Source organism: Crocuta crocuta, unplaced genomic scaffold, assembly GCF_008692635.1.
Source record: "Crocuta crocuta isolate KB4526 unplaced genomic scaffold, BGI_CrCroc_1.0 scaffold16, whole genome shotgun sequence".
Taxonomy (NCBI): Eukaryota; Metazoa; Chordata; class Mammalia; order Carnivora; family Hyaenidae; genus Crocuta; species Crocuta crocuta.
Window position 1 is genome coordinate 10403293 of NW_027531893.1, and position 20418 is coordinate 10423710.

Below are 20418 nucleotides of genomic sequence, written 5' to 3' on the forward strand. Positions count from 1 at the left end.
CTCATGTTCCTTTCCTCTCGATGCCTTAGATCCATCCCTCTTTAATAAGTGTTTAATTTTTTCACCCAACAAATATTTATCTACTGTCAAAGTAGTGGCACCAAGCATGTAGTGGAACCTTATGTATATATTTGGAAGCCTATGTGCCGTCTGATTAAGTGTCCTTATTTTCAGCGGATTTATGAAAGAAAACTTGTTACCACCTTGCCAGAACTAAGACCTGCCTCGGGTAGGAGTAGAGGTGACCGTGACATGGTTCCTGTCTTCAGATGATGAACCTGGGTTAGGGGTAAGATGGCCTGTTTGGCGTCCATGACTCAGTGACTCAGGCAGTCTTGTGTCCACCCACACAGGAAGATTTGGGGCCACATCACTATTTCCAGATGTCAATGAACCTGGCTCAGAGGGAGAAGAAACATCAAGTCATCCTGGGCGGGTCTCACTTAATTTTCACTTCTTCACTCTCCTGTCCCTCCGTTTCCCCTCTGTTGTGAGTAATGAGGGTGTTGAGTCCATATCCCCAGGGGGAATGTGGCAATTTGAGTGTCCTTTGGCCTGCCTAGGAGGCCAACCAGAAACGTTTAAATGAGGCCGGATCTGTGCTCTGTAATCTTTCACATCACACGGATTGTTCCCTGCCACTCCTCTCAGCTGGCAGCCTGATCTCTCTCTCTCTCTCTCTCTGGAAATTCTGCAAAAATGCTGAGAACTTGGGCTTTTCAGGTAGATTCCTAAGAAAGGAAAGGGGAGCCAGGGGCTCACACTGATTGGTTAGGCCTCCAACCAATGGGCAGAAGCTGCTGCCCAGCCCCGTGAGCATGTTTGCCCTGCTTTGAGTAAAACCCAATCTTACAGAGAAGGTCTATCAAAGACAGGCTTAGGGTGTAGCCATCGCCCTTCTTACCATTCTTTACTTTATGAAAGGGGTTACTAGGGAGCTCTCTTAATAAAGTGCGATCACCCAGGGCTCATTCGGCACACGTGAAATGAAATTCAACTTGGAGAAACTGATTTATAAACAAAATTCCAAGCATTATGGGATGCTTAAATAGCAAACCTGAATCCTGTAGCATTTAGGGGAATTTCCCTCCCTTAGGAAAAATGACTCCATGGAGAAACTTGAATTCATTTGCTCATTCATTCATTCAACAGTATTTTTCTTTTAATGTTTATTTTTGAGAGAGAGATCAAGGGAAGGGCAGAAAGAGAGGGAGACAGGCTTCAAAGGGGACTCTGTGCTGACAATAGAGAGCTGGATGTGGGGCTCAGACTCACAAACCCTGAGATCATGACCTGAGCCAAAGTCAGATGCTTAACCGACTGAGTCACCCAGGTGCCCCATCATGTTTTCCATAGACTGTGTGCAAGGGCAGCCCCTATCCCTTGGGGGCCTGCCACCCAGCCTGTAACGTTGCAGTCAGCAGAGCCTGTCCCAACCTTGGATTTGGAGCTAATAAACCCCCCTCCCAACTTTTTCAGGTGAGAGATTGCAGTAAACCAGGATCAAAATGGATCTTTTGTCAACAAAGTGTTGTCGTTAGCCAAGTGACCTCATGCAACTCAAATTTTCCTTTCTTTCTTAGAGGGTTGAGACTTAGAGCCAGATTCACTGCCTAAGAAATCTCTTCCTAACGTAACAGAAAGCATCTAGGCCTTCTTCAGAGGACTTCTTCTGACCCTCTGTTGGGTGTTATCTTGATACTGCAGAAGGAGGTGGGCACAGAATCATACTTGCACATTTGGTCTCTCACCCTGTTCCCCAGGGCCCTGAGGCCTGCTCCCCACCTGCCTTGGAGGCTGCATCTGTGGCCACCAGCAGGTGAGGGCAGCGGACACGAGAAGCCAGCCAGCAAATCAGCGTCTCTCGATTGTTATTTTTTTAGGAAGTTCTGATGGTGACTGGGCAGTGGCAACACTTAAGTCACCAAAAGGTACTGTACAGCTTTTTCTAGCTCTTTTGTCTAGGTGTTGTCACATTTGACATGATTCAGTGAAGACACAAAGTGTCCTGGTGTCTGTGTGTGACCCAGTGCCACACGTGTGTCCCCGTTGGGTAGACCTGCAAGTCCGTCTAAGTTCTAGCGTATAGGTGTTCGTGTGTGTGTACGCGCGTGCTCGTGTGTGTGATGTATCTGTACTCTGGGCTGTTGTTGAAGAATGTGCTACCCCCCACTTCTCAATATTCATTTCCTGAAGGGTCAGACACCATCCCAGGTAAGACATCCAGGAAATGCTGGTTTTTCTCAGAAAGCAGCACAAGCAACCTAGCAAAACACAAGGGGAATTAGTGCAGGGGAGAAGACACACCTTCGGACACAGAGGTAAACAGAGTCAGGTTCTTGGCTCTGGGTATTGGGGATTATTTAGCCTTTTCTCTCTCTTCAGCTTTCCTGAGGTGGTATGGGGAGAATCAGGAGTAGGTCACGTGCAGTCTGTGAGTTTAACCAGCTGGGTGGCTGGACCAGGAGGTAGCTAGCACCTTCTCACTCCCTACCAGGTGCCAAACAGAGTACTGGCCCTTTGCATCAGTTTGTCACCAAATTCTTCAATGACCCAGCTGTGCAGGCAGTGTCCTGCCCCTTTAGCATTTGGGACACGGGCATCTGAGGGAGAGTGTCTCACTAACGTCCAGAGCTGCTAAGTGCTGGAGCTGTAGTTTGGACCCGCGTCTGTCTGACTCGCATGCCTGGGTTATTTCCCACCTGGATGTGATGGGAGCAGCTCTTTTCAGAACAGAAGGGAAATTCATTCTCTTCTGCTTTCATTCCATTTGCTCTGTTGGATTTGGTGGTGGGGAGGATGTCACTGACCCAAGGCGGTGGAGGCAGAACTCTTTGGTAACCTTGGACTGAGGAAATTAGAAGGCCTCACAGTGCTCTAGGCAGGATACTAGCAGCATCATTTTCGCATTCTCGAAAGATAGTTTTGGTTTTCAAGTAGAGACGGGATTAGGGGCAAGTGGCCCAGAGGTGGGGCCACTTCCAGGGAGGTTCTTGCAGTTACCCAGGTGGGCGGTGGTTTGAGCTGTGGTGGGTGGAGAACACAGAAGACAATGAAGTGGAAGACCAGTACGGGATAGTAGATGGTCATGAGTGTGTGCCTGTGAGCAGGGAGGAGGGAGCCGTGGGCCCTCACTGGTTCTCACATTTCAATGCTTGAGCAGCATCAGCCTCCCTCAGAGGATTGTTTTGTTTTGTTTTGGGTTTTGTTTTGTTTTGTTTTGTTTGGCATTTAAAAACAGGTTTATTCCCACATGATGTTTTTGTTTTTTTTTTTTTTACAAATAGTTTATTGTCAAATTAGTTTCCACATAACACCCAGTGCTCATCCCCACTAGTGCCCTCCTCCATGCCCCTCCCCTCCTCCCCACTACATCCATCAGTTCTCNCCAAATTCCTGGGCCCCATCCCAGAGCTTCTGATTCACTGGGCTTTGGGTGGGGCCCGAGGAGTTGATTGTCAACAGGTTCCCAGGCAATGCTGCTGGCTTAGGGACCACACTTTAAAAACCACCACAGTAGAGAAATCTTGCTGGGGAACTAGCACCCTCTGGTTAGGTCTCTAAGGATCGTCCTGTGGGCTGAAGGTTCTGAAGAGGGGAGTCTGACCAGGTCTCAGAGGCTCAGAAACAACCTGAGCTCTGGGGGGAACACAGGAGGGAAGGAGACGCACTGTATTCCCATATCCAGAGAGAGAGCTGTAGACCCACGAGTCTGGTGAGGATCCCTTTGACTACACGGTTGTTGCCTTGAGAGAGGCAGATTTTTGGGTCTTGCATTAGGTAATAACTGTTCACATGTCAACATCCATTTTTAGAAATGCAAACAATTTGGAACATGACAGACCTACTAATTTGAGGCATAAACTTTTTTTTTCTCTCTCCCATGTGAAAAACAAAGTCATTATGATTCCCGTGACAGCATTTGGAGGCAGTCAGCACCTCTGTCCTTATATCAGTTTATTGTTGTCTGATGCATTTAGGAAATATTTCAGGATGCGTTGAAAGCAAGGGCTTGGAAGCTGTTTTTCCACCCAGACTGGGCTAATTTCAGCTGTCCTGTTAAATGCATCTTTATTTATCCTGTCTTGTCTAGGGAGGAGGAAAAGGGTCTCAGAGTTGGCCAGACCCAAGTTCCTCTGGGGTCACTGATCTTTCTCTAGCGTTCTACACTCAACCTCCAGACACTGAGTCTACATAAGGCATGATAACAAGGTTGGGGAGTTTGGATGGCCCCTGCCTCCCAGATTCTGCTCCCTCCTCAAAAGGGAGACACATACAAGGTGTGATGAACTTAGCCCCAGAAATTCCTGACTTCCAGTCACAGGCTCATCATTCAATACTCTTGTGACCCTCAGCACAATGGCCAACCCCTCTGATTCCCTGTTTTCTGATCTACAAAATGGAGATCACACTATCACCTACTGCCCAGGTTGTTGCAAAGATGAGGTAACGTGTACAACACATGTCATGGTGCCTGGCGTATAGGAAGTGATAATCACATGAAGGCTATTACTGGCATCATTATGACTATTTTCAACTGAGCAAATTAAGGGCTCTGGAAAATCTCGTGGTAACAGAAACTGTCAGACTCTACCACATCATTTCCAAATCACTTTTGATGTCTGGTCTCTCTTCTCTTTGGGAAAAGCAGTTAACATCATCACATCCAGGAGCATGAATGTGGCTAGAAACCCACTCTGTGAACATGGGGCAGGAAGGAGCAGAGAAGTAGGCAGAGCTGGGGGAGGTTGGTGAAGGAATGGGGTAGCTGCCTAGAAGAAAGGACAAGGGCCCTAAAGACACAAGTTTCCTGTTTCTACCTGCATTGTCTATAATTCCCTTTGGGGGGGTGAACGATATCTGCCAGGGTGGAACATGGCAAACCCATCACAACAGTTTGCACTATTCATTTTTCTCTACATGAGGTTTCTCATGCACACTGCCCCCTAGTGGCCCCTGCTGTTGTTCTGCCCATGCCCAGCCCTGGGAAATCCTGTAATAGTTGTTGACAATGTACCAGGGAAGACACTACCCCCTGAAGCCCAGTGGACTTTCCCTGTCAGCTCAAAGCCATGTCTTTTGAGATCTGGTTATTTTGAAAAATGAATATTTGAACCTGACCTATCGCTTGGCCCAGTGGAGCACTGAACTTGGAGGAAACTACCAGCATGGTGCTCAATACTATGTTACAGTCACTCTGGCTCTGATCAGAAGCAGACCATGCACTCTCACACAAGCCACTCATGTGCACTGAACACCCATTTCTACCATTTCCAAAAGAGAGGTAATGAAAATCCACACTCCATCGTGTTTGGGGGAGTAATTTTATGTGACAGTACAATACACATCAATAGTGACAATGAAGAAAATGCACTTTACTCAATCTTTTTGCTTTTATGGATGAGGGAACCAAGTCCCCTGAGATAAATGAGACTGCCCAAAGCCACACAGGAAAATTGTATCATTTCCAGGATGTGGACGCAAGTCTTCGAAGAATGGCTTAAAGACTGGACTCAGAATCATTGGAAATGCTTGTTCCAAATGCAGATCCTTTGCACATATTGCAAAGAAACCGGAGCCACTGGATGTGGGGTCTCAACATCTTTTCTTCATTTTTCATTCTTTTTTTTTTTTTTTTTTCATTTTGTAACTGCACCTTCTGGATAATTCTGTACACACTGAAGTGCGGACCTACCTTTTCCAAGACCTAATCCCTAGACAGTTTGCCCTAGAACTCCAATTCCACATGCCAGCCTTCTTCCAAACATGAATATTTTTGGTGTTTGCCGAAATAAAACTGTTTTCTTAATTGGGAGGTTGACCTGGAGGCCCCAGATGGAAAGCAGGAATGTTAGAGGCAACAGTCTTGGATTTGGTGTCCTGCCCTGACACTCATCAGCTGTGGCAGAGAAATTTGGTGGCCAAATTACTCAGTGTCTCTGGGCCTTAGTTTCCACTTCTCATGGAAAAGATGATAGTCATCTTTTCCTTGTCATCTATCTTTAAGAGGGTTTAAGTGAGTTAATATCAGTGAAATGGCGGAGATGATGTCCAGTACAGAGTAGATACTCAGTAAATTCCAGTCCTTTTTTTTTCAAAGAATATTGATGTAGCTTAGTAATAAATGTTTGTCTAAGCGATGCTAGAGAAGGCACAAAACAGTAGAAAACGTGTAATTTGGGTTGCAATTCTGTCATGGTGCACGCAGTTTGGGTAAGGACCCACGTAAAGACAACCTTAAAACATGACTTCATGAAATTAAGCCTTTTGCAATTTGCTGATTTGGGTTATGGGTTTGCTGGTGAGCAGCAGGGTTCAGAGCAGGTGGAGGATAGGGAGGGGATTTGTATTTAATAAAAATCAAATCCCACTAGCTCCCAAGTATGGCCTCTTTTAAAAGCACACAGTGAGCACTGGAGTTTTGATGAGCTTCTCTGGGAACCCATAGAGCATGGGGGGATTCTCTGCTTTGCAGAGAAGGCTGCCATGGTAAGACTGCAATAAACATTTTTGCTAGTTTGAAAATATGCCCCTTGGAGGCTAAGCCAGCTAGATATTCATTTCAAACTTCCCTGGCATCTTGCATGGTACCCATGGCAGAGTAGACACTCAAAATGCATTTTATTAACAAATTATTAAGTTGGACATAGCATTTTAAGGGAATTCTGCAGTCTTTTCAGAAGAGGCACTGGGAAATGGATAAACTAACCAGATGGAAGTCCAGGAGACCTGTGTTCTAAATCCATTGCTGCTTCTACTCAGTTTGAAATCCATGAGCCCACAGCTTCATTTTCTCTCCTATAGAATGGAAGGTTAGGGATCATTGATCTCCTTGGCCCTTCTATCTCTATAACCACAGATCCCAGGCTTTGCTCTGTTTGGCTTGCCTTGTCACGTGCCCACCTCTGAACAAATAGCTATGGTAAGGGCAATGTAATGGGTTGATTATAGTTACTGGGGAATAGCTGGGAGTGGCAGAGTGGAGGGGTATGTTACCCAAACCATGTGGATCAACAGTAGGAGACAGGTAGATTCCCTGCCTGAAAATAGGGAGCTTTTCCTGGAAGTAGGGTGGGTAAATGATTGCTATTTGTATCAGTAGTCTTCCCACAATAATGCTACGTAACAAGTGACCCCAAACCTTATGGCTTAACATTTATTTAGCAGCATTTACTGAGATCAGGTGTCTATGTGCCAGTGACTTATACTGATATGGAAGATTCTCCACATCTCAGCTGAGTTGACTCATCTACCTGGGAGGTGGCTGGATGTTGGCTGATCTAGGCTGGTTTTAGGTGGAGTGACTGGGGTGACTTGGCTCTGCTCCAGATGTCTCATCCTCAGAGAGGGTAGCCTAGACATCTCATGATGATGACGTAGGTGCAAAAGAGGAACCCAAAGCCAGCAAGAACTTTTTCAAACTTCTGTTATGTCCTGTCTTCTACCATTCATTAATCACACAGATGAACTCAGAATCTGCTGGTGAGGGGAAAAGATCTTCCTCTTTTGGGGTGAGTTTCAAAGTCACGTAACAAGAGCTTGGATATAGGGACAGGTGAAGAATTGAAGTCGTTCATGCATGAACCTAACATAGGATCCCAAACTTTACGATTCTCTTTGAGATGGCCCTTTGCCTATAGCATTTTGGAAGGAGGTACATAGGATTAAAGATAGTTAACCTTTATTTGCTTCATTAAACAAAACAAAAAAAAAAACCACCAGTTGTGTAAAATTTCACCAGAGGGGAGGTTGATCAGAAGACAAACTACACAAAGAAATTTCTGAAAAGAAATATCTCCATCTGTGGAGGAGCAGTACAGGATGCACGGAAGGACAGTGAACAAGTGCAATTTCCACCCAGGGCCATTCTGTGCGGGGGGCCTCTGTGGTCAGCCATGGCTGGAGTCCATCTTTGTTCAACAGCCTTTCAGAAAGAGGTGACTGCATTGCAGGACTGCCTAAGGAAGAGACAAAAGACCTGCAGGCTTCGAGCCTGTCAGCAACCCAGAGGGCTCCCCGGAGTTCACAACCAAGGGGCTCACAGCATAGCCTGGACACCTTTGGTGCAACGCCTAAGCCAGGCACTGTTTCACAATCCTCTCCAGCAAAGGCACTGGGAGCCCTCAGGGTTAAGACCAAAAAAAAAAAAAAGTCCAGGCTCCTGGACTCCCCTTGACAATTTTTTTTTTCTTAGAGAGATATAGGACTTCAAGAAATACATGAATCCCAGAAGAAAGCCGGGAGCCCTGAGCTTTATTATGACCTGGTTCAAATGTGACTTTCCCTCCTTGTGCCTCTTCAGCAAGGCCCAGAACCAGGTGAAATGGGGCAACGAGGCTAATTCGCCATAGAGACAAACCTTCTCATCTCCTCCCTGGCCCTCTCCTGTCTGAGAAGCTAGGCTTTTTTCCCCGCTGCCTTTCTTGTTTCTGCCTGCGGAGACAGTTTCAGGAACCTGCACAGATTTATAGAATGCATTTTGAAAGAAGAGAGAAATACCTGGGCATTTTTTAAAACACGGACTGTCCCCGCGTTTGCTTTTTAATTTAGCTTGTGGTGGAGGTAAAAGAAGTAGAGACCCAGAAAATATTCCTGTGGAAGTAAAAAGCAAATACTGTTCTACTGAACCAAAAGCCCCTCCAGCTACTGAGGCTTGAGAGAAAGAAGTATATCTCTCTGGTATAGTCCCGAGGAGGGAGGTGGTACAGGTTGGTGGGGCAGCTCAACTCCAAACTGTCACTTGGGGGACCCAGGTTCCTCCAACACTGTTTCTCTACCACCCTCTACCGGATTGTCCTCAGCTGCATTGTTAAACCTAGTGGCTATCATAGCCTATGAGAAGGCAGAAGAGAGGACACACAGGGGAAGGGATTTTCTTGAAGCAAGTAAGGTGAAGTGAAAATTGGGTGCATCACTTTTGCTCACCTTGCATGGGCAGGAGATGAACCACATGGCCAAATTGAGCTTCCAAAAAGGCTGAGGAAATGTAGCTCGGAGCTGGGTGCGCAAGAGAAAAAGGTAGAAAGAGACTCAAGAAACAAGTGACCACGTGCTACACCTTCCCAGGTAAGAGCGTGCATTTAAGGAGTCCTGCCTTGTGTCACGCATTTAAGGGAGCCTGGTGTAGGATTCAAAACCAGCACTTTGGCTCTCTGTCATTACTGAAGGTGATTGCTGGTTTACCTGCCTTGTCTCCTCTATGCCTGTACTGCACCCTGCGAAGTCAATTTTACTATCTCCATATGATTTTCTTTTACTTGCGAACAATGACAGCAACAGCAGCTATCATCTGTTGAATACCTACTATGAGGCCATGACATTGGTACTGTGTATTCCCTTCGGTACCCTCAAACCCTTGTCACATAACCATTGTTTTTTATTTTTAATTTTATTGGGAAAACGTAGAGAGCTCAGGTAATTTGCCCAAGGTCTCCAGCTTGTAAGTGGAAGAGCTGGAATCCCAGATCCATCTTCTTTCAAAGGTTAGGCTCTTTCTGCCATCTTGTAAGGAAAAATTTATGGTCACAAAAATCAGGTGGGCATTCTTCCAGACATTACTAGATTCTTCCAGACCTGATGCACTGCATCCTTCAAGCTATAACCTCATTAATCCTTCTTTTTTCTCTCATTAATCCTTCTAATTCCCAGAACTTAATACTGAAACCTTGCCTTTTGAGTCTCAGAGCTCTGTCTGCTATCGCTGACAAGAGCCTGGTGTAGGATTCAAAACCCACACTTTGGCTCTCTGTCATTACTGAAGGTGATTGCTGCTCTCTGGGTGATGGGGAGGGGGATAGTAGAAGCACACACACAAAAAAGAAATATTGGGTAATATCTCAAAATATCCCACTATATTGAGGGTATCAGTGTGACGTAGTGTGAAGAGCCCAGGCCACCACGTCTGCCTTATTGGGTTATGGTGGGGTGGAGGCCAGCTATATGACATAATCTGGAGTGTGCCTGGCCCTGAGTGATGATGAAGGGAGTTCCATCTTCTCTCAGTTCTGTGAGAAGTGAATGATTCTTTCCAGCTCAGCTCTAGGATAGGTGGCCTCCTTTTAGTCAATGCCCCTCAGAGATGCCAAGACTTGTGCAGGAGCCAACCTGAATGCTGGAAGAGCCACAACCTGGCAGGGAGAGTCTCATGTCACCCCCAGCTCCCTCCTCCTTACCTCAAAGAAGAAGATAAACATAGTTTGCCATAGGAAGGAATTTGGGGCTTTGTTAAACTTCCTGCGATGATATGTTGGTACTTCCTCTTGAGACTATGATACTTACCTGTACACCCCATTCCCTGATGTTTGAAGAGGAGGAATCAAGAAAAGTGGTTTCTCTGCAATGATACTCACTCCACCCTCCATTTTCTTTAGTTTTAAGGGGATGTTTTCCCACAGATAAAACCTTGTTAAGGAAATAAGACTATTCTCTATAAGGCAGACAACGTAACCAGAAAAGTGGTGAGTGCCGTAGCCTCAAATTCACAGATTCTGGGATACCTGGAATTCAGCCCGGTGTCCTGGGTTCAAATCCCAGTGCCATGGCTTGGACAAGTTGCCAAAGCTCTGTAGCCTCAGTTTCCCCATTTATAAAATGAGACTGATGATGGCACCTACCTCAGTAATGTATTAAGAGTATTAAACAAGCTAAAAAATTCCCTAGCCAAGTATCTAGAACAGGGCACCCACTTAATAAAGATGAGCTTTTACTCAGTTTACCACTGGGGAAGCTGGGAGGGAGGCCAGATTTCTGCTCTAGTGAAGCAGTCTCTAACCAGTCCCTGCCTCCTTCACCCAACTTCATCCTACTCATCCTACTGCCTTCAACGAACTGCTATGGAGCAGTCATGCCCCTACAAGACTATGGCCAAGGATATGGAGCTGGGCAGCAACCAGGTTCTCCTGCCCCAGAAATAAAGGAACTTAACCCCTGCTTTAGTCCTTCAATTCCTATAAAGCACAGGACATAGGTCAGTCTTCTGTGATACGGACTGTGTATCAATCAGTGTTCTCCAGAGAAACTGAACTGTGTCCATATATATATAGACACACACCCCCATATATACACACACACACACACACACACACACACCCTATTATTTATATATATTCATATATATCACACATAAATANATATATATAGATGAATATTATAAATATTCATATATATGAAAAATAGGATATATATATATGAAAGGAGATTTATTATGGGGAATCGGCTCATGTGATTATGGAGGCTGAGAAGTCCCATGAACTATTGTCTGCAAGCTTGAAACTTAGCAAAGCCAGTGGGGTGATTTCAGTCCAAGTCTGAAAGCTTGAAAGCCAGGGGAGCCTATGGGGTAACTCCCAGTCTGGGAATAGAAAACCAATGCCAGGAAGTCAGGAAGGACATGGAGCCTCCCTTCCTCTGATTTTCGTTGTATTTGGTCGCTCAACACATTAGATAATTCCCACCTACATTGGAAAGGGAAATCTACTTTACTGAGTACATCCAGAAATACCTTCACAGGAATACCCAGAAATAAAATTTAACCCAGAGACCCTGTGGACCCCATTCTAGTGGACACATAAAATTAACCATCACAGACTAGATGGCCTGAACAGGAGACATTCTGCCCATTTCTAATATTCTAGAGAATGTCATTGGAATATGAAATATTTCCAGTGCTTTCTTGCCTTCATCAGATGAATCATTGTACCCCTACTATGTGTCAGACACTGGGGTAGGTGTTGGAGATAAAGTAGTGAGCAGAGCTGATATGGACCTCTACCCTAATTGGAGATTATATTTTAGCCAAGGTAGACAGACAGTAACCAAGTAACTAAGAAAGATGATTTCATAAAATGATCCAGGCTAAGAATATGCAAAATGGGGAGAAGTGATGAGGCAACCAGGGGAGGAGAGGACTCTCTTTTGACTGGGTCATCAAGAGGAATTTTATAAGGAAGTGACCTTTGATCAGAGAACCAAATGAGCAGAAGGATCCAGATACACAACCAAAATGAAGAGACTTTGGGCAACTAGGACGGGATCCAGTGGCTCTGACATGGAGAAAAAGCTTGGTACATTCAGGAACAGAAAGGACTCCTGTGTCTACTGGGTTGAAGAGTATCCCTCCAAATCTGTACCACTCGGAAACTTAGAACATCACCCAACACTGGGAAGTACCGTGTTTGCGGATGTAACAAAGGAAGGTGAGGTCATACTAGATTCAAACGGATCCTAATGCAATGCCTGGTGTCCTTAGAAGAAGAGGAAAATTTGGACACATGGACCCATACACGGGATGGCCAGGCGGAGTCCAAGGCACAGATGCAAAAGGCAAGGAACGCCAAGGATTGTGGCAACCACCAGAGGCTAGAAGAAGCAAGGAAGGACCCTCCACTAGAGCCCGCAGGGGGAACATGGCCCTGCTGAGACTTTGATTTCAGACTTCTGGAATCTGAAAGAATAAATTTCTGTGGTTTTAAGCCACCCAGTTTGTGGTAATTTGTTATGGCAGCCCTGGAAAACGAATACACTCTGTGACAGGTTCATAATAAGTGTGGAAGAGATGAGGGTGGACGAGTAGCCAGAGATCAGGTCACGCAGACCTTGGGGCCACTGCAAATAATTTGGAATTTATTCTTAACTGTAATGGGAAGATCTATCACTTGCTTCCAGCATATTCTTGGACCAAAGACCGGGGCCAATGAGCAATGGCAAAAGCTTAGGTTGGTTGGGGTATTGCTTACCAGGTTAAATTCATCACCAGAGACCCAAGAATATCACCGAGTGATCATGAGCTGTAGGAAGACCTCCTTAAGACATCTTTGGCTTGAAGAAAGATGGTAGGTGGGAGGCCACCTACTGAGACCCTCAGATGTGTGGTTTGTTTTGAAAACTGGTTATTACCTAGCCTCTCTCCATCTCCATGGAAGTGAGGCTCCATCCCACCCTGCACCTGTACACGTGTCTGCTGCTAATTAAGGGAGAGACAGATGGAGGAAGGTACAGTTTAATTTTACAGCCTTGGCTCCTTCAAGGCAATTAGGCTCATTGGAAGGAAAGCACCTTTTTCATTCTTTCTTCCTCTTTTTAAATGAAGAAAAATCAAACTGGAGAGGGTCAATGTTGTTGAAAGGCTCACACATCTGTTTCCCGGTTGGCTTGTCAGCCATCTGCCCACAAGGTATCAGGGCTGATTAGGTTAATGCATTTATTAATGGGGCTTACAAGGCTGTTCAATGAATCTGTTATTTCTTTCACGAGAAGAGTTTTGATAGACTGACAGGGACCATACTGCACAAAGCCAAAAAAGGCCAAGTAGGAATTTCTTCCCTCCCCCCCTCCCCCCCCCAGAGCCAAGTCAGAGGAGACCAAAAGCACTGGAAAGAAAGTGTCACAAAAATTGCATTTCCTGGTTATGGAAACAATTCATCCACCACAATCCACATTCTTGTTATTGAAATAATCTTGAAAATCACTGTTTGAGGAACAGTTTCATGCCCCAGGCAACAAATCTGTGCCTGCTCTGTACTTCTCTCAAACACTTCAGAGTCTAGTGGAGGGAAGCTGGTCAGACCAATAAATAGCTGTGAATGATACAGTCTTGCCTTCAAGACTTTAGAGGATCTGGTGAGCCCCTTCTTTCTTCTGTCTACCAAATAGATATCCTGTCTGTTTCCTGAAGCTGCCACACTCCTTCCCACCTCAGGGTTTTTGTAAAAGCTGTTCTGTGTCAGTTATATACTACTGCATAACAAAGTATCACAAAGGACAGTGGCTTCATACAGCCACCACTTATTGGACTTATAATTCTGGGTCAGTTGGTATTTCTTCTGTTTTGGGCTGGATTGGCTGTTCTCAGACAGTTTTACTTGGTATCTGGAGTCGCTGGCAGGTCAGTTGATGGCTGTGTGGTCTAGGATGGCCTCACTCAGTATCTGGTAATTAGCAGGTTATTAGGGGCGCCTGGGTGGCTTAGTCGGTTGAGCGTCTGACTTTCCCTTAGGTCATGATCTCGCAGTTCGTGGGTTCGAGCCCTGCGTCGGGCTCTGTGCCGACTGCCAGCTCAGAGTCTGGAGCCAGTTTCAGAGTCTGTATCTCCCTCTCTCTGACGCTCCCCTGCTCACGCTGTCTCTCTCTCTCTCCTAGAAATAAAAAAAAAAAAAGTTAGCAGGTTATTGGTTGGGCAACTGGCCCAAATGAAGGTTTCTCATCTGCCCGGAGGCTAACCTGGGCTTCCTTCTGCACATGGAGACAGGAATCCAAAAGCCTGATAGCAGAAGCTGTAGAACCCTTAAAAGCCCGGGTTCAGGACATGCATGACATCACTGGTCATGCTACTGGTCAAAGCCAGTCACAAAGGCAGGCCAAATTCAAAGGGTGGGGCAAGACATTGCACTTTGTGATGGAACCACAAAGTACTATGGCCACGTTTGCTATAATACCACATGTGCCCTCGCCTGGAATCCTGTTTCTGTTACTCTTCACCTCCAGATGGCAGCTAAAGGCATGTCCCAAGGGTGCTTCCCTAATCATCCCAAAGAGATCAAGTCCCCTTCTTAGGCCACTTCATAGGGCAAACAAGGCCAACACACATGGTAGGTGGAGGGAAGTGAAAGGGGAAGGAGGAAAGGAAAGAAGGATGGTTGCTTTGGATGAATGCCTCCTTTGTGCTTAGCAAGTTGCCTGGCACAGATTGAGTGCTCAATAAATGTCTATTGGATTTAATCCAGTTCTTTCATAAGCCAGGAGACAGACAAAATATATGTATTGAATAGTTTTTGCATATTTCCAGAACTGTGGTATATAGCTTATAGACCTCATATAATTTATTCCTCACAGCAAGCCTGAGAGTAGTTTATATTATCCCCATTTCACACCAAAGGAAATAAAGCTGTAAGAGATTACATGAGATTCCTGAGACCTCCAAAATCAGGACTGCCTGATTCCAAAGCTCCCAGATGTCTCCGCCCACCCTGCTCTTTCCCCAAGTACCACACACTTTCTGCCCAAGTACCAAACACTTTCTGTGATCAAGGGCTCCCCAATGCCAGGCTCACAAAGAGACCAAGTTAGGGTTAATTATGTAGAAGGTTGTAGATTTTCCATGTGGGACTCCATGACTCCTCTTAATGGAGGCTTCTCCCCATCCCTGCATTGATCTGGCCAGAGTTGAATATCTCTGTGACTTCTTCTCTTTAGAACTTTTTGAGAAGACATCACCTATCCCAGCTGTTAGAACACCTAATTCATAATCAGTTTTCTTGGTTTGTCAGATATGGAAAACCTTGAATGCATTCCTTTCTCTGACAAGAACTTAGACTAGTCTGTTGTGTGGAAAGAGGAACAGAGGGATGAATGATTCTAAGTCATGACTGGGGACATAACGAGGGTGAATGAGACTTGCATAAGAGACTCCTGGGAGGAACGGGGGAAGGAAGCTTCCACTCCCACGACTGCCTTGATATTCTATGTGCATTCATGATATTTTGCTCTTACATCGACTCACTGAATATTTATTGAGTACCTAATATCTGCCAGGAAGTAGGCTGAGCAGTGCTTATGCAGTGATGGGCAGGGATCTGACCTGGCCTTGTCGTCTTGGAACGCCAGGGGTAGAGGTAGCCAGTAATAAATGAAATACATTAACAAGTGCAAAATGGTAACTGTGATGGAGAAGAACCTATCATGGTGGGATCTGACCTTGTGAGACATCCTAGCAGGGAAGGTGGTGGGAGGTGGCTGGAGAGAACAAGAGTAAGAGTGGAGGTCACTTCTCTTGACTTCTCTAGAAAAAAGCTATGTGCCAGCACTGTGTTAGATACCAGGGCTGTGCCTGTGGTCTCAACTCTGGCTGCACATTTAGGATCACTTGGGTGGAGGGACATTTTTTTAAAAATCTGTCAGAGCCAGACCTGCAGAGATTCTAACTGAACTGTTTTTTGAGTGGGGGGCAGGGATCTGAGTGCTTGAAAAGCTCCCCCATGTGATTCCCAAGTACTGCCAGGATTGAAACCTCCACAGATGGAAAGATGAAGTCGCTGCCTTCAAAGCTACAACATCTGGTTCTCAGACCAGACTTTATTATAAATATTCATAATACTGGATAGTACTTCATAGCACTTAACCATATTTATGCTTTTATGTAATTTCTGGGATTATTTGGTCACTATCTGTCCCTGGCTATTAGATGCCCAGCTCATGAGGGTGGGGACCATGTCTGTTTCTGATTTCTCCTTATTTTTGCACTGCCTAGCATATGGCGGGTGCCTCTCTGTTGAATGACTGCATGAGCAAATTGCTTGAGGAGGTTTTGGTAGATGAGGGACATGGTCAGTTTTGCATTTTAGAAACATGCTTTTGGCTCCAGTGTGGAGAATGGACTAGGTGGAGGGACGACACTCAAGGCAGGGAGGCCAGTTTGGTGGCTGAAGTGGAATAATGTTGAGAGTTGGGGGTGAGGTGGACCATGTTAGAGAAGCATTTGTAGCTGTAGCTGCAAGGACTTGGTGATTTATCAGTGGTGCTGGAGGAGAAGAGGAGAGTGGAAGTGAGTGACTGGAGGAGAAGAAGAGAATTGAAGCGAGTGGAGGAGAAGAGAATGAAGTGAGTGACTGGAGGAGAAGAAGAGAAGTGAAGTGAGTGATGGAGGAAAAGAAGAGAAGTGAGGTGAGTGATAGAGGAGAAAAAGAGAAGTGAAGTGAGTGACTAGAGGGGAAGAGAATGAATTGAGTGATGGAGGAGAAGAAGAGACGTGAAGTGAGTGACTAGAGAAGAGAATGAAGTGAGTGAATGCCACCATGCTCTGGCTTGAGTGATGAGATAGTTGGTGTCCCCACTCAAGAGATAAGAGCCTGAAGAAGAACAGTACTTGTAATGATGATGGGTTCAGATTTGGCCACTTGGAATGGGAGATGCCCATGAATCTGTCCTGGAGGTAAACTGGATACACTTCCCCCCGCTAAGTCCAAGGGGGAATATCAGAGCATCCTTCTGTTGACACTTCATGGCACTGGAAACCTAGACCTTTCTTCTGGAAGCCAGAAGGATAGAGATCTAACATTGACTTGAATTTAGCTCATTCCACTTCAGTGCCTGGTATGTGGGGAACATGTGTTCTTCTTATCTTTATTAGCAGATTCCTTTTGACAGTGACATTCTGTATCTTCAGACAGCTCTAGAATTTATGAAAAAGGGGGACTTTCTCTTGCAAGATCACATCAGCCAGTACTATTTACATTAACAGGGACAGAAACCCAACTTAAACTGTATTAAGCCTGGAAGGTTAACCTGTGGCTTCCTGGGGGTGTTGTGTTGAGGAGTCTGAGCGGAGGACTCACCACCAGGACAGCACATTGTGATCCATGAGTGATGTCTGCCATGGGCAGGGAGGGAGCAAGCAGGGCATACCTTTGTGCCCTTGGTCTTGAAACTGAAGCTTTCCCTCTGTGGCCTTCCAAACACATAAAATAATGTTTGTTGGACTTCGGTTGTACCCTGGATCAATCACTAGCTGTGAGTAACTTTTGTTAATCATTTCATATGTCTGAGTTTGACAATTTCCGAATCTATCAAACAGGGGTTAAAACCCCCATCTTTCCTATTCTGGAGAGTTGTTGAAAGAAGCAAATGGGAAAAGAAATATGGGACTCTAGTGGCCTCCATGAATTTCCATAAATTCACATGTAACAACGTGAGATGTTGTAGGTATGGATGAAAAAGCAGTAAATATCTGTCATCTCCCAAGAGATGTAAGTTCCAACATTTTTTTTGCTAAGAAACACATTTTATGTTATTTATCATGTCTATTTTAAGTAACCTCTATACCCAACATGGGGCCCAAACTCACAACCCCAGGACCAAGAGTTGCACACTCCACCAACTGAGCCAGCCAGGCACCACCACTAAGAAATGAATTTTAAGTGTAGAACACCTTATAGTAAAAGAATTGTAAGAGAACATGAAAGATCTCATAAAATTATCAAATACATAAATAGGGAAAGAAAGAGCAAGGAAGGAAGAGAGGGAAGGAGGGAGAAGGGAGAAGGAGGTGAGGAGGGTGGAGGGAGGAAGGAAGGAAAAGAAAGAAAAAAAGGAAGAAAGAAAGAAATCATCATGTTGGAAATAGCATGGTGAATTGGTGTGGAGGTTGGTGTAAATCTTTTGTGGTGTAGTTAGCAATATGTATCAAGACCCTGGGTAATATTTACACCCTGTGGTCAAGTAATTCCACTTCAGGTAATTCATTTCAGGGCCCATTAGTAGAGATTTCAGGCTTTGGGGGGCCGCACAGTCTCTGTCACATGTACCCAGATCCACCACCGTAGAGCAACGGCAAGTAGGTAACGACCAGAGAAAACCATGGCCATGTCCTAGTAACATTTTATATACAAAAATAGACAGCACTCAGGTCTGGTCCAGGGGCTATAGCTTGTCATCATCGGATATAGATTAAGAAAATATTTTTAGAATTATTCTAAATTCAAAATTGTAAATACAAAGAAAGCTTTAGTCTTGAAGATTCTTAATTCAGCTTTATTTATATCAACAACAGATTGGCAAATTTGACTGTTCATCAATGGGAGGATCGATTAATTTTAGTGGTTCCACCAAATGAAATATTATGTCGCCATTAAAACGTTCATTGGTGATTTGTAACACGGAGAAACGCTTGATAGAAAGTTATGTGGAAATTAAGCCATGATGTATAATGATAATTAGCGTGGTAGGGGCTAATATGTAAATGCTTTACACACATCATATTATTTAAACCTCCGAACAACCCTATGAAATATATATGTGTATATGTGCTTCTAGGAGGTGGCAGAGTTGGGTTTGAACACTGCTTAACTGCTGAAAGGAATGAAACATGCTAATAGAAATACCAAATTAAACCACGTTCCCTGAGAAAACCAGAAGAAAATACAGCCAAGTATTGATATCAGCGGTCTTGCATGGTGGGTGACAGACACAAGTATTTTTCAAGATGTTCAATATTTCCTTCTAATGAGAATGCATGATTTTAATAATGAAACAACACTTGAATTTCCTAAGAAAGCCAAGGTAGTACAATGCTAGGTGCATTGTGGTGGAGAGGTGTTTATCTGGGGGGAATCCAGAGTTTCCGTTGGGGATGTCCTTACCTTCTTGGTCTTGATCTTGCTTGTGAAAGGAACACGACCCTCTTTGCTTCTGTCCTCCTTCCTTCTGTCTGTTCCAGATGGAGTTTCTAGTGTGTGTCTCGTTTGGACTGTCAGCCCACTTTGATGCTGTGCTCTGGTAGCCTCGCCAATCCCTAACTGTCTTTCTCTCTCCTCTCTCTCCCTCTCTCTGCTCTCTTCCTCCCCTTCTCCGTCCACTTTGGACAGCCGACAAGGTCAGTGATGACTTCTACTCCAAGCGACGGCACCTGGCCGAGCTGGCTGCCAAGGGGAACCTTCCTCTGCACCCGGTAAGAGTGGAGGATGAGCCACGGGCCTTCAGCCCCGAGCATGGGCCCGCCAAGCAAAATGGACAGAAGTCCCGCACCAACAAGACGCCCCCACATCCCCTGGCCTACAACTCCACCACCAACTTCAAGGGCTGGGACCCCAACGAGCAGTCTCTCCGGCGGCAGGCTTACGGTAACAAGGGCAAGCTTGGCATAGCCGAGTCGGGCTCCAGCGACCCCTTGGGGACTCGCACCCAGCACTACCCACCCCCACAGCCATACTTCATCACCAACAGCAAAACAGAAGTGACTGTCTGAGCTTTCACTACAGGGAGCATCCTGGAGACCATACTCAACTGAGAGGCAAAAAATATCCCTGGCCCACACCCTCCCTGCCCTCCCCGACCCGCTCCCCCACACCTTGACTCCCCATACCAACCGACCATAAACCTGCTGGTGACGCGGAATCACGCTTTTCTTGGGTCATGCCTAACACGTGTCGACAGGCAGCTGAATAAAGCCGAAGCAGGGACGTTCAGCAATACAGTAGAGGGGAAACTGAGGCACGGCTCTTTCAACTTCAGGCCCAAGGTGGCCAACTCACACGCCCAAACCATGGGGCTGATTTTTTCTTTTCCTCCTGACTTAAGACTGAAATCCATGATGATGAATTAAAAGTAGCACAACTTAGAGAAATTGTCCATTTGAGCACATATAACATTTACCATGCGCTGTCTGTTTCCGGGTGAAAGAGCCGAGGGTGTGAGGAGAGGAGAGCTTGAGGGTGGACACGAGTGTCCTTGAGAAGATGAGTCGTTCGGGGAGGAATCTGTGTGCATTATAAGTGTTTTCTAATCCCGAGAATTAGTGACATGGACACACAGTTTTGACGAGCGTGAGACAGTAACTGGACCCCAGCCCTTCTATTTATAGTACTTTTCATATCATCAATGTTGGAAGCAAAAAACAAAACACACTTGAACTCACAAAGAATAAATGAG

The 20418-nt window shown here is 45.4% G+C and overlaps 1 protein-coding gene across 1 annotated transcript in view; it reads left to right on the forward strand.

Annotated features, from left to right (window-relative positions):
• Nucleotides 1-20118, forward strand: part of SHISA9 (shisa family member 9) — a gene marked incomplete at its 5' end in the record, with an annotated part of 291018 nt that extends 270900 nt beyond the window's left edge. Inside the window, 2 exons of the mRNA XM_077773190.1 lie at nucleotides 1884-1931; nucleotides 19356-20118. Of these exons, the coding sequence (XP_077629316.1) occupies nucleotides 1884-1931; nucleotides 19356-19735 (428 nt within the window). The remainder of the gene's footprint in view (nucleotides 1-1883; nucleotides 1932-19355) is intronic.
• Between the last annotated feature and the right edge of the window lie 300 nt (nucleotides 20119-20418).